The sequence below is a fragment of the Leptodactylus fuscus genome, chromosome 1 (assembly GCF_031893055.1).
Source record: "Leptodactylus fuscus isolate aLepFus1 chromosome 1, aLepFus1.hap2, whole genome shotgun sequence".
Classification (NCBI taxonomy): domain Eukaryota; kingdom Metazoa; phylum Chordata; class Amphibia; order Anura; family Leptodactylidae; genus Leptodactylus; species Leptodactylus fuscus.
In genome coordinates, this window is record NC_134265.1 from 218,914,884 (window position 1) to 218,930,200 (window position 15,317).

At 42.7% G+C, this 15,317-nt stretch overlaps 1 protein-coding gene across 1 annotated transcript in view; it reads left to right on the plus strand.

Annotated features, from left to right (window-relative positions):
• Positions 1–15,317, plus strand: part of IL12RB1 (interleukin 12 receptor subunit beta 1) — a 112,597-nt gene that overhangs the window by 61,549 nt on the left and 35,731 nt on the right. Inside the window, exons 7-8 of the mRNA XM_075282265.1 lie at positions 11,368–11,478; positions 12,953–13,035. Of these exons, the coding sequence (XP_075138366.1) occupies positions 11,368–11,478; positions 12,953–13,035 (194 nt within the window). The remainder of the gene's footprint in view (positions 1–11,367; positions 11,479–12,952; positions 13,036–15,317) is intronic.

Below are 15,317 nucleotides of genomic sequence, written 5' to 3' on the forward strand. Positions count from 1 at the left end.
AGCCAAATTGGATATAATTCCACACCAAACATAAAAAAGGGGGTGGAATCATGCGATGCTTTTCTAATTTGTGTAATTAACAGCACCTATTACTTACCTGAGGCACCTAACAGGTGGTGGCCATAACTAAATCACACTTGCAGCCAGTTGAAATAGATTAAAGTTGACTTAACCTCTGTCCTGTGTCCTTATGTGTACCACAATGAGCATGGAGAAAGAAGACCAAAGAATTGTCTGAGGACTTGAGAAGCAAAATTGTGAGGAAGCATGAGCAATCTCAAGGCTACAAGTCCATCTCCAAAGACCTGAATGTTCCTGTGTCTACCGTGCGCAGTGTCATCAAGAAATTTAAAGCCCATGGCACTGTGGCTAACCTCCCTAGATATGGATGGAAAAGAAAAATTGACGAGAGATATCAACGCAAGATTGTGCGGATGGTGGATAAAGAACCTCGACTAACATCCAAACAAGTTCAAGCTGCCCTGCAGTCCGAGGGTACAACAATGTCAACCCGTACTATCCGTCGGCGTCTGAATGAAAAGGGACTGTATGGTAGGATACCCAGGAAGACCCCACTTACCCAGAGACATAAAAAAGCCAGGCTGGAGTTTGCCAAAACTTACCTGAGAAAGCCAAAAACGTTTTGGAAAAATGTTCTCTGGTCAGATGAGACAAAAGTAGAGCTTTTTGGGAAAAGCCATCAACATAGAGTTTACAGGGAAAAAAAAGATGCCTTCAAAGAAAAGAACACAGTCCTTACAGTCAAACATGGCGGAGGTTCCTTGATGTTTTGGGGTTGCTTTGCTGCCTCTGGCACTGGACTGCTTGACCGTGTGCATGTCATTATAAAGTCTGAAGACTACCAACAAATTTTGCAGCATAATGTAGGGCCCAGTGTGAGAAAGCTGGGTCTCCCTCAGAGATCATGGGTCTTCCAGCAGGACAATGACCCAAAACACACTTCAAAAAGCAGTAGAAAATGGTTTGAGAGAAAGCACTGGAGACTTCTAAAGTGACCAGCAATAGGTCCAGACCTGAATCCCATACAACACCTGTAGAGATATATCAAAATGGCAGTTTGGAGAAGGCACCCTTCAAATCTCAGGGACCTGGAGCAGTTTGCCAAAGAAGAATGGTCTAAAATTCCAGCAGAGCATTGTAAGAAACTCATTGATGGTTACCGGAAGCGGTTGTTCGCAGTTATTTTGTCTAAAGGTTGTGCTACCAAGTATTAGGCTGAGGGTGCCAATACTCTTATCCGGCCCATTTTTGGAGTTTTGTGTAAAATGATCAATGATTTGCCTTTTTTTTTTTCATTCTCTTGTGTTTTTTCATTGCAAGCAAAATAAATGAAGATATTAATACCAAAGAGTCTGTGATTGCAATCATTTTCTGGAAGACAATGAGTATTATCTGACAGAATTGGAGGGGTGCCAATACTTTTGGCCAACACTATACTTTAAGAGAGGCCTCTCCTAGTCAATGCATGCAAATTCTAATTAAGGACACTAGAGGGGTAACTACCACAGTTTGTTGTGCGCACTGTCATATTGAACGTATATATTTTGCTTAGATACTGTATACTTATTTCTTACCTTCTCTCCCGCTCTCATCCCCCCTCCTTTCTTGATTAAACTGTGTTATATTGTTGTTCCGTGGCTCCGTGCAGTTACTGTGTATATTATCACCTGCTCTCCATTACATTTCTGGCGTAGGCGGCAGGATACGCAGTCTGTATTGAGGCATGGAAGGACGGGGAATGCTGCAGATGGAAGTGCACCAGTGCAACCAGAAGGAGATGCACCAAGGCAACCAGATGGGAGAATACCACTGAGACCTTTATCCCTTGGTGCAATGTTCACCCGGCATGTTAAAGGTGGCAGGAGTAACTGCAGAAAATCAAGGTGAAATATTGCTGATGGCCCTAGAGGGGCATGCTCAAGATACTGTATTGCTGCATCCTGAGTGTGAAAGGAGGACACTGGAGCAGGTGGTGAAGATTCTTGAGAAAGTGTATGGTGGTAGACCTGAAACAGGTGATTTGCAGGCACAATTGTTTAATAGATTACAATGTGAGGAGGAAGGGTTGCCACATTATGCCAATGCACTTCAGAGAATTATGACGCGAATTCTTGCCACAGAGCCAGAGCTAGCAAACTCCCGGATATGCCGATTGCACCCTGCGGGATCAATTTCTTAGAGGACTATATAATCCGCTGATTAAAAGTGCCCTCTGTGAATGAATCAGAGTAGAGAGAAGACTAACTTCCCAGGAGATATTAAGATATTAGAAGAGGAAGTCTCACGCAGGCTGAAGACCACGATCCACCAAATAGATGGAGTGAGGTCCGGACGTATAGGGTAGTCTTGAGTGAGAAGCCTGGAGAGCCAAGTCGGCTGGAAAAACAAGTAGATCGTCTGTAAGAGACCGTATTAGCCCTACAAGAGCAGCTGAAGCTTATGCAAATTCAAGCCATAACGCCAATAATTGAAGTGGTAGCAACAAGACCAGCGGCCGCTCGGCCAAACGCTCGCATAGCATCAGATCAAGAAGAGAGAGACTGGTTTGATCAAAGGCGACAAAGACCCACCAGAGAATATCAATGTTGGGACTGTAGAAGGTGGGGCCACGTGGCAAGTCACTGTTCTGAGAAGAGGGAACCCCAGGAGGCTCCGACGTTAAACTAGAACCTCCCTCCATAGTTGGGCGTATGGCGGGAGAACGAACGGACAGTATTGGAGATAAATGCCCTGAAGATGTAGTTGCAAACACCCCAATGATTATGGCTGAATTTGAAGGGAGGAAGGTGAGATGCCTGTTGGATATGGGGTCTCAGATGACCACGATGCCAGAACAATTCTTCTATCAACACTTTGGACAGATCATGTTCATCGAAAAGAGAGCCCATATCAAGCTGATGGCCGCTAACAATCTTCCTATTCCAGTGGTGGGAGTCGTGTGGATGGCGGTGCGTGCTAGTGGCCAAGACTTAGGCCAGAACAGGATTATATTAACGGAAGGACAGTACAATAGGGTGGTGCCAGCCATCATGGGCATGAATATTTTGAAGGAGCTGGATCAGCTGCTTTTCAACAAAGACGGACCTGATTACTGGAAGCCTATCCCGCTGTGCTGTGGAACGGGGAGGAACTCCCCCCTCCCTCTCCTGATAATACTCATCTATGGACGAGCGCTGTGAGCAGAGGTAAGGGGCGTTCCTCCCCGCTCACACAGTACAGCGCGATAGGCGCCGTGAGGCAGAAGGACGTCTCTGGCTAATGGTCAGAAACGCCCTTCTGACCATAGAGCACTACGGTACCGGCACCGTAAGCTCTTTACAGCGGGCACAGATCGGGAAAGCCGACAGTGCGCTGAATTCAGCGCACTGTCGGCTTTCTGGCAGTATATAACACTGCATGTGCCCAAAAGTGGTGAAAGGTCCTCTTTAAGCTCACACCAGGTGTCGTCTTGGGACATGTTTACTTGGCGCCTGAAGAGGTAGCAAGTACTGAAACAATTGAGCTGAAACCAATAAAGGGAGAAGCCTGGGCCTTGTCCGTATCCCTCGAAGAAAAAGAGAATCCCACAGAACAGTGAAACAGCCGCATTATCCTAGAACAGATGGGAGCAGACCTCACACCCTTTACTCCCGTAGAAACTATAGAAAATTTTATCTGGGAAAATCAGGCCACGTTCTCTCGACACGAGGAGGATTTCGGTTGTACCGATAAAATTCAACACGAGATACCCACCAGGGAGGCTCCCCCTAGCAGAGAAGATATCGACAGATACCCCCAAAGTACTATCAGGAAGTAAAGGAATTGCTAGCGCAGATGCTGAAGAATGGGGTAATACGAGAAAGTCAGAACCCCTGGGCTGCCCCAATTGTGCTGGTTAAGAAAAAGGATGGGTCCACTCATTTTTGTGTTGATTACTGCAAACTGAACAGTTGCACAATCCGAGATTCTTACCCGCTACCCGTATAGAGGAGTCACTGACTGCCTTGAGAAAAGCCCATTACTTCTCCTCTCTGGACTTGGCCAGTGGGTATTGGCAGGTCCCTGTGGCAGAGAAAGACAAAGACAAGACTGCATTCATTGTGCCCATGGGGCTCTTTGAGTTCAACCGAATGCCGTTTGAATTGAGTAATGCCCCGGGGACCTTTCAGCGCCTCATGGAAAGCTGTCTAGGAGACGTGAACTTTGAAGCTACCTTGATATACCTGGATGACATTGTGGTGTATTCTGCAAGCTTTACACAACATCTAGACCAGTAAGGCCAAGTGTTCTGACGCCTGCAGGGACATGGGCTTAAACTCAAGCCTAAGAAGTGTCCCTAAAAAATTAGTTTGGAGAATTTTCTTGTAAATCTGGAAAATCGCTGTTACACTTGTAAGCCTTGTAACATCCTAAATAAATTAAAAGACAAAAAAAAGATGATGCTGATATAAAGCAGAGATATGAGAGATAATATTTATTCATGTATTTGGCTGGTATGACTATCTGCCTGAAAAGCAGAGAATTTCACATTTTGAAAATTGCAATTTTTTCCAAATTTCCATCAAATTTCCTATTTTTTTTTTTATAAATAAACACAAAAATATTGATTAGTGTTTACCAATAACATGAAGTATAATGCATTACAAAAAAAATCTCAAAATCACTTGTGTAAGTTAAAGCGTCTCAAAGTTATTGCCATTTAAAGTGACACATGTCAGTTTTGAAAAAAGAGGCCTTAACCGGTTAAAATTCTGTAGATGCCACGTGCCATTGCTATACTGCTGGTTTGATAACAAAAAAGACATCACTGCTTCTTCCAATACCAATGACCTGTTGGTGTGGACTTTGCTAAAGGGATAATGTTTGGCAATTTTTTTCTGGCACATTGCCACTAATTTTTCTTTAACCACTTCCGGGCCAATTTGTGGTCCAGGACCAGACACATTTTAGGTTTATTTTGTATGTTCGGTTTTGAGGTCTGTAAAATTTTTCTCGTATGTCTCAGTCAACTAATTTTTGCGTCTTTTTTCGGGGACACATACGGCTTTATTTTTATGTTATTTTTATTTTCAAATGTGTTTTAATTTTTTTTTATATCCAGGAAAATATAAACAAAATAGGAGGGAAATTGTTTCTGGTTTTCAATTTATTATTATTTTTTTTATTTAATAACACAAAGTGTCACTGAAAAACTTTATAATATAGTTTTTCCTCTCTGTTACTGTAATTTTTATTTTGTATGGTGTCGTCGGGGGTGGGGCTATAACCTTGAATAACGGCGTTTTATTAGCGTATTATTTATTTATTTTTTATTATTATTTTATTTACATTTTTTTAACTTTTTTATTATATTTTTATTTTATTTTTTTTCCAGATTGTGTCCCCATAAGGTGATAAGAGACCTTTGGGGATATCTGATCACTTATTTTTTTGTACTTGAGGCTGATTTCTCCTATAACTGGGGCTGCTACATTTAACCCCAGTTGCAGGAGAAATACAGCCTCCTGCATGCTGTATATACAGCTTACTGAGCTGATCTGGGGTCCTGTAGGACTCAGCAGCTTTTGCAAGACTCTGCTCTTGGCAGATCACATGTCCGCCGGGTCATAGGGCAGCTGAATTATGGCAGCGTCCATAGCTGTGTATGCAGCGCTCATTGAGCGCTGTATACACAGCGATCAAGATAGCAGGGGAGGTAATAAATCTTCCCTGCCATCTCTCTGGGAGCTCCGGCTGAAGTTACAGCCGGCTCCCATTGAAAGCAGCTGCACGATCTCCGTGCAGCTGCTGTGTTCTGACTGGACGTACAGGTACGTCCTGTCAGAACAAGGCAACCACTTCCCAGACATATATAGTCTATGGGCGGTCCGGAAGTGGTTAAAATAACAAGCCCGCTGCACTTACAAGTGCCCAAAATTTTTCTATAAATCCATTGCTTTTTCCAATATAACTAAGTGTAAAGGAAAGTGCCAGTGCAGTTTATGGTTAAACTAGTTATTTGGATTTGCTTCTTATCATCAATTTTCCTATACACACACATATCACTATGACATAACTTTGGCTGTGTTTGCCTGAGAGAGGTAGACATTTGGATTGATAGGTTTCTAGGAGCCCTGGCAGTGTACTACCAGTTTAGGCCGGGACCCCATATGGCATAAACACCGTGGTTTAGTGGCAGCGGTAAAAATACGCAGCTGGACTGATTCTAGTAAATCCCATCCACACCTAGCGAAAAAAATATGAATTGTGGACATGCAGCGATTTCAAAAACTGATGTGATTTTGGAAATCGTAGCATATCAATCACACCTACGGATGCAGGAAAATAAGCAATGATGCCGTGGTTTTTCCCCACAGTGTTTTTTTGATGCTACGTGGGGCCTTAGCCTTAAACACATTTAAACTTTGGTTTGTAATGTATTTATTAGACCCAAAGCAAATGTTTGGACTGAACCACTGAACCTAAACAAAACAATTTTTTTTTTATAAGCTGACTTTTCCACAACAGAAAGCTTAGTGATGGGCACCACAGGAAAGGTTATTACTTGATGCTATACATGCTTGCTGACTCCATTAGACACAGTAATCTGCATTCTATATACTTATTTCCATGAGAGGATTACTCCAATACAGACCATTTTTCTGTGCATATTTGGGTGGTCGCCTCAGAAGTTTCACTATGCTTCACACCATGGGGAAATTGGTGAGAACAGAGCTTGACTGTGCTTTATTTTTTATAATGAAAATATTAATACATTTTGACAGCATATTTTGAGGCATGTTTATTTTATTAGGAATACTCCTTTAGGCTGCAACTTTCTTTGTTGCAGATTTTGTTGTGTTTTTTTGATCCAAAGCCAAGAATAGCTACAAATGAATGGGGAATATACAGTCCTATGAAAAAGTTTGGGCACCCCTATTAATCTTAATCATTTTTAGTTCTAAATATTTTGGTATTTGCAACAGCCATTTCAGTTTGATATATCTAATAACTGATGGACACAGTAATATTTCAGGATTGAAATGAGGTTTATTGTACTAACAGAAAATGTGCAATATGCATTAAACCAAAATTTGACCGGTGCAAAAGTATGGGCACCTCAACAGAAAAGTGACATTAATATTTAGTACATCCTCCTTTTGCAAAGATAACAGCCTCTAGTCGCTTCCTGTAGCTTTTAATCAGTTCCTGGATCCTGGATAAAGGTATTTTGGACAAACAATTCAAGTTCAGTTAAGTTAGATGGTCGCCGAGCATGGACAGCCCGCTTCAAATCATCCCACAGATGTTCAATGATATTCAGGTCTGGGGACTGGGATGGCCATTCCAGAACATTGTAATTGTTCCTCTGCATGAATGCCTGAGGATTTGGAGCAGTGTTTTGGCTCATTGTCTTGCTGAAATATCCATCCCCGGCGTAACTTCAACTTCGTCACTGATTCTTGAACATTATTCTCAAGAATCTGCTGATACTGAGTGGAATCCATGTGACCCTCAACTTTAACAAGATTCCCGATGCCGGCATTGGCCACACAGCCCCAAAGCATGATGGAACTTCCACCAAATTTTACAGTGGGTAGCATGTGTTTTTCTTGGAATGCTGTTTCTTTTTGGACGCCATGCATAACGCCTTTTTTTATAACCAAACAACTCAATTTTTGTTTCCAAAATGAAGCTGCCTTGTCCAAATGTGCTTTTTCATACCTCAGGCAACTCTATTTGTGGCATACGTGCAGAAACGGCTTCTTTCTCATCACTCTCCCATACAGCTTCTATTTGTGCAAAGTGCGCTGTATAGTTGACCGATGCATAGTGACACCATCTGCAGCAAGATGATGCTGCAGCTCTTTGGAGGTGGTCTGTGGATTGTCCTTGACTGTTCTCACCATTCTTCTTCTCTGCCTTTCTAATATTTTTCTTGGCCTGCCACTTCTGGGCTTAACAAGAACTGTCCCTGTGGTCTTCCATTTCCTTACTATGTTCCTCACAGTGGAAACTGACAGGTTAAATCTCTGAGACAACGTTTTGTATCCTTTCCCTGAACAACTATGTTGAACAATCTTTGTTTTCAGATCATTTGAGAGCGGGCTGTCCATGCTCGGCGACCATCTAACTTAACTGAACTTGAATTGTTTTGTAGAAAGAAATGGTCCAAAATACCTTCATCCAGGATTCAGGAACTGATTAAAAGCTACAGGAAGCGACTAGAGGCTGTTATCTTTGCAAAAGGAGGATGTACTAAATATTAATGTCACTTTTCTGTTGAGGTGCCCATATTTTTGCACCGGTCAAATTTTGGTTTAATGCATATTGCGCATTTTCTGTTAGTACAATAAACCTCATTTCAATCCTGAAATATTACTGTGTCCATCAGTTATTAGATATATCAAACTGAAATGGCTGCTGCAAACACCAAAATATTTAGAACTAAAAATGATTAAGATTAATAGGGGTGCCCAAACTTTTTCATAGGACTGTATAGGAAGCTTCTTATACTTCTACCTGGTCCTCAATCCACTCCTGGCTTTGGCTCTAAAAAATGCAGCTAAGTCTGCAGCAAAAAAACTTTTTGCAACTTTTCCACCATGTGGGGCCTTAGCCTGGGGCCCTACATGGCTTAAACATGGCAAAAACCGCAGCGATTTACAGTCCCTGCAAAGTGGATTCTAGCAAATCCCAACCTCACATTCCAGCATTTCTACTGTGCGTATTATTCTGTAATTTCCAAAACTGTTGCATTTTTGGAAATCGTAGTATGTCAAGTTTACATATAGAAACACCAGACGTTTCTCTATAGGTATAATAGAAGCAGAAAGTTTGCAGAGGAAAATTGCCTTGGGGGACAACCATGTTGCGATTCTGCCACAGTTTTTCCCGCAGTGCTGTGGACCGCTACGTGGGGCCTTAGCCTTAGGCTAAGACCTCAAACACTTTTCCTTTATTGACTTTCTGCTTCTATTACACCTATATGGGAACCACCACTGTGTCTATAGGTATAATAGACATGCTAAGATTTACAAAAAAGTCATTGAAATCGTGTATTTGCATCTTGTTTAAGACCAGGGCCCCACTTTACGAAAACTCTGTGTTTTACATTACCATCAAATTGGATGAGAATCCTCGCTCACATGAGCGTTTGGATTCCGTCCGGGGGAGTCCGCATGGGGACCCCCCTGAACGGAATACCAAGTGCAAAGCGCTGTGCTGTAAAAGCGCACGGACCCCATAGACTATAATGGGGTCCATGTGCTTACCGGCAGATGTCCACAGGGATCGTGTGGACAGGAAAGTAGTTCACCATCTACTTTCCTGTCTGCAAGATTCGTGCGGGCAGCGCGCGGCAAGCACACGGACCCCATTATAGTTTATGTGGTCCATGTGCTTTTACAGCACAGCGCGTTTGCAATTGCGTTTGTATTCCGTATGGAAGGTCTCCATGCGGACTCCCCCGGACGTAATACAAAAGCAGATGTGAACGGGGCATAAAGCTGCATTTTTAAAACCACTTGCATTTTTGTAAATCACAGAATATCTAAAGAAACGCTGGAGTTTTCCATAAACTATATTAGGGGCAGAAAGTTTGCAGAAAGAGTTTACTTTCTGTGAAAAATGCTGTGGAAAAAAACACAATGTATTTTCGCAACAGTCTTATCCTAAAAGAGTAACTTGCCCTTTCAAGTGAAAATCGAAAGATAAACTATTCCCCTTCTATGACTATTAGCCACCATGTCAGTGAAGGGAAAAAACTTAAAAACATGCCACATTGCACAGAGTTAGATTGTGTTCTCTTTTGAGTTAGGGCTTCCTGTTGCTATTACCCTCACTTCTAGTGTACGTTCACATGGCGGAAAATAAAGAGAACTTCATTTTCTACCTCCATATTCGTCTGCGGGCTACTCATGACCAGATACCGATGCAGGGTATGGGCATTCCGTCGCAACTTTCTGCTGCTGAATAGGCTGGCAGTATCTGACTCTGCAGCATATTCCATCATGTGAATGTGCCCTTAAAGATAGTGCAGCATGCAGTACTACTGTTAGAGCCAAAACCTTGATACAACACTGACTGTTCCCATTCTAAGTCATTAAATTTTGTCAGAAGTCACTTAAATCCAATGTAAGATGGAACCAGGACAGCTTCATAGTTTTAATGGAAGCCATGTCACCAGCATAAACAGTCTACACAAATACCTTAACAGATACTAAATATATTTATCACACAGTGGCGTAACTAGGAATGGCGGGGCCCCGTGGCGAACTTTTGACATGGCCCCCCCCCCTCCCTTCCTGACCGACACCACAGACCTTGACCGACCGACCCCCCACACACACACACACCGCATTCCTGCTCGCTCTATTATGTCCCTCAGTGACCCCTGCACACAGTATTACACCCCATTGTGGCCCCTGCACACGGGATTATGCCCCATAATGAACACACATGAACAATTATTATACTCTGGGGTATTTTCAGACGACATTTTCACATGACATTTCATATCCTCCCTCCATCTGCCCCCAGTTTCATATCCTCCCTCCATCTGCCCCCAGTTTCATGTCCTCCCTACATCTGCTCCCAGTTTCATGCACCCCTCATCTCTATCCCCATTTTCATGTCCTCCCCTCCATCTCTGCCCCTAGGTTACTGTTACTCCTCAATTGCTCCACACCACACATACATACACACTCACACACAGAAACACACTCTCCATTCTGCATCTCACATCCCCCTCCCCCTCAGTACAATACAATACACAGAGCGCCCCCTGACTAATATTAGACAGTCATTAGTAACAGCAATTGCAGGCAAGTCTGAATACAAACCATGTGTAGATTACTGATCCATCTACTGACACTGACCTCTCCCTCCTCCTAATACACAGATATCAGGACACTGATCTCCCCCTCCTCCTAATACACAGATATCAGGACACTGACCTCCCCCTCCTCCACAACACACATACATACACACTCACACACAGACACACACACACTCTCCATTCTCCATCTCACATTAATCCCTCCCCCTAAGTACCTAGCACCACATCTCTTCTTCGTTTGCAGGACTGCACTGGCTATAAAGACATGCCCACAAAGTCATGTGACAGATGACGTCACACAAGGTCCTTCATCCACAGGTCCTGCAAGCTTTCCCCCGATCTTATCACAGTTACAACAGTTTGTCTGTGATAAGAGCGGGGTAGCAGCGGTAGTGGCTGTCACTGGGCCCCTAATGTCCCGGGCCCTGTGGCAGCTGCCTCTGCTGCTATGGTGGTAGTTACGCCACTGTTATCACACATATTTACCAAGTGTTATATAATATTTAAATTGCAAGGAGAAATTGACTGTGAAAATTGTTTCTTTGCAGAGAATTGCAAATTTGCTGTTAATGGTAACAACAGTTACTACATTCAGATCCGACAGAAATATGAAGAAGGTGTATGGAGCGAATGGAGTGACTCAATATTTGTACCTGCAGGTGAGGTTGATACTGATTTGCTATCAGCGTTAGATCAGCTTCACATGGGTGTATTCACACACAGTATGTCCTACTGTTTGTGTGTTTGGATGTTTGGATGTTTGTTCCTCAATCACGCAAAAATGGCTGAACGGATTTGAATGAAATTTGGCACATAGATAAATTATAACCTTGATTAACACACAGGCTACTTTTTATTACATGGCTTTATGACTGTTATGATTTTATGTTCACATACTATATTAAAGTGCTCTTGCAGCAGCTTATCTCAGGTCCCAGGTTTGTTATCTATCTGTGTAAACACTCAGCTAACCCTCAGTCTTTTGTGTACATGCATTTGCGTATTATCTGATTTGCTCCAAGCAACATGCTGACACATTGACATGGGAAAACACCTTTAATCTAAATTGGCAGTTTTCCAATTTTAAACATGCCGGGAAAAAGAACAGTATTTTATTTTACTATGAGCGTATACGCAGCGTTTATGACTGCGCAAACGCGGCTGCAAACACCGTGTATACGCTCATATTAAAAAAACGCAGCGTAAACGCGACGTAAACGCTGCCCTCGCATTTCTACGGCAGTAAAAATAAGCACACATTGAGCCCGGCGTTACTCCATGTGAAGGCTCCCCCAAACTGTTTTTTATGTTCGTTCACCATCCTTGGGCCTCCGATCAGTATACTGTGGGAGTGCATAATGATAGCAGTATTTGTTGGGGTTCACCCAGCAAACACTCTTGCCATGGGCCCCTGATCTTACTTATCGATCTCTGCTCTTGCTCACTGATGCCTCCGTTTTTCCTTCTTCCGTCGAGGAGGCCCCAGTGACATGATATGAAACACACAGGACCCTCTGGAGGGTGGAAGAGGAAGCAGAGGCGGCTGTGAGCAGGGGTTGTTAAGTAAATAGGGCCCATTACCTGCTGGGGTTATATCAGCCTGTAACGGCCCCCTAAGGTCCTAGGCCTTGTGGCAGATGCTATGACTACTACCTTGGTCCTTACGCCACTATAATTCAGATACACTGGAAACAGGTAGTAACTTCTCAGCAGGATTCCTCAGTCACTCAGGATTCATTTGTCACTAAACAAATGCTGAGACAGGCCAATTCCTTGCACAGACCTCTGGATTCTAATAAGACACTTCTGAATGTTAGCACAACTGAACGCTGTACAATGTCTTCATTTGGCTTCGACTATACTGTATACTCTATTCTAAATTACATGCCGCTATATGATAGGCAACATTGACTCCTATTGTCTAGAGTAAACATTACAACATACAACTATAGATAAACAGGATTGGGCACAGCATGGTACAACCTAGTCTGAACATAGTACAAAACAGCCATCTCAGCCACATTTAAAGACACAGTACCTGCAAATATACAGAAATTGAATTACATTATCTTGACACTTGGCAATACCCAAGTAAACTTCATTGTTACATACATTTAACTTTTTTTTTTCCAGAAATTAGACCTATCAAGATTGAAAAAATAAATACTAGTAGACTAAACCTTGCTGGAAGCAGGACCACTTCATTATTTTGGAAAGTAAGTGTGAACCAGGACTAAAAAAGGGGAAAAAGATAAATGTCTCAATTTATTTAGGGTACGTAACCCAAACTGATTAATAAAAAAGCCAATCCAAAAACTGGCTAAATTGTGCATTTGAAATAGAGAAGTCACAAAGTGTCGGCCAACTGGGAGATAGGGGTTTGTATATTAAATCTCCCCCAATGGGGTCTACACACTAGTATATTTTCCCCGAGAAACTCAATAAGAGCTTACTATACACAGACGCGCCCACATTGCCATGCCATTCTGAACAATGTGAAGTCGCCGATAGAACAGAACATATATTCCAGAATGAGCAATGATAATTGTTATTGTGTGCAGTGCTGTATTAACTACACCAAGGGGAAGAGAATGACCAGTGTGAAAAACTAATTCCATAGGGTGCCGGCGACGAGGTCCAAGATCTCTACACTCCATCTAACCAGTCACCCTTGTCAGGGTCTGAGGTTGCTAGGAGGGGTGGCATAGACACAAAAGTCAAGTTTCTTTAGTCCAAAATAAAGGTAGAGTTTATTTTCACTCAAAAATATAGTGCAGCAACAAAAGGAAACAATACAAAAATAAATATCTGCCCGGCTAGGCTCTAACTAAACATAGAATAGGTTACCTCACCTAGAATAACAGAAATCAAAAGCCAGTAGAATCACTCAGGACACAGCTCCAAAAATACGACCTCTCTGTTGGCTCTCCAGCCAAGCTCTGCCCAAAGTCTGCTGCTGGAGCAGCTTCTTAAGCTCCCTTGATGAGCAGACTCTCTGCAGCTGAGTCGCTGCCAGAACATCCCCAAAGTGTGGACTGGAGGGGGGTGGAATGACAATCCCACTACCAACCTACCTGCCATTCCTAAATATCCAGCCCAGTACTGAGCATTTACCAAAATTTACCAAAATACTCAGCAGATGAAAGTAGTCTGCTGAGAACAAACATTCCTTCTGGAGTTTTCTCATCTCACCCAACTTAGTAGTCTGGGTGAGATGTACACCCCCTCCATTACCTGACCAGCCATCAGCTTTCACCCTATATAAATGGATTCATATAGGCATACATTCGATCTTCCCTTCATATACAGCATTCCATCCAATGCCAGGACACATTCCTCACTACCGAACTAACTAGTGTGTAGACCCCGATGGGGGAGATTTAATATACAAACCCCTATCTCCAGGTTGACCCAGTGACTTCAATATTTCAAGCGCACAATTTAGCCAGTTTTTGAATTGGCTTTTTTTATTAATCACTTTGGGTTACATACCCTAAATAAATTGAGACGTCTCACTGTTGTTCACCTTGAGTCGGACAGAGTCACAGTGTATTAGACTCTAATACAAAGGCACTCAGATTAACTAGGACGACGTGCTTGGGGAGGAAATCACTCTACTTATCAATAGTAAAGGAAATACAGTACTCTAATTAGGGAGCCTTCACACGGACTAACGCGTCGCTCATTTTGTCCCAAATACACGTTGTGGGGAATCGCTCAGGTAGATGCTTGTAGCAGTGCAGGAAACAGGGACACAGACACTGGATTGCAAACAAGTTTAGGCTTTGCAGAGGCACAGAATAAACAAAACAAAAACCTTCTTGGCTGAGAAACTAACTTAAACGTAAGGAAACTTTTCCCTGTCTATACAGGAGACTGGCTACCAGTCTTCCACCTTGGCAACAACAACGGGTGGCACAGTACCTGCTTTTTAGGTCCGGTCTGGACAGTTCAACTCTGTCAGTGTGTCACCCTGCTAGTCTTCACACACAGACTGTTATTAGGGCCTGATTAGTCAGCTGACCTCCCTGGTGTTGGTCTCACCACACACCCCTTAGGTGCCTGGCTGGAATGGAATATACTTGTCTTCCCAGACTATACCCTGCAGTCTCTCACAACGTGTAAAGATACACGTGTAAAATCTAGTAAGCCATTGAGTTCATTGTGGGTTTTTTTCCGTATAATGCACGTAATTCTGTGCGCGTAACTTTGCGCGCATAAAATTATGCACGCAAAATTACGCGCACAAAATTACACACGTTATACGAAAATAAAACAAAACATTGAACTCAATGGCTTACTAGATTTTACACGTGTATTTTTAACATGTATTTGGGACAAAATGAGCGTCGCGTTACTCCATGTGAAGGCTCCCTAATGGGAGAGGTGTAAAGGGTGTATTCACATGGAGTTTTTTGCAGGCAGAAAAAATCAGCTTCAGGAGTTCTGCTTTTTTTTACATGATGCGGTTTTTGTTGCTTTTTTTTAATGCATTTTT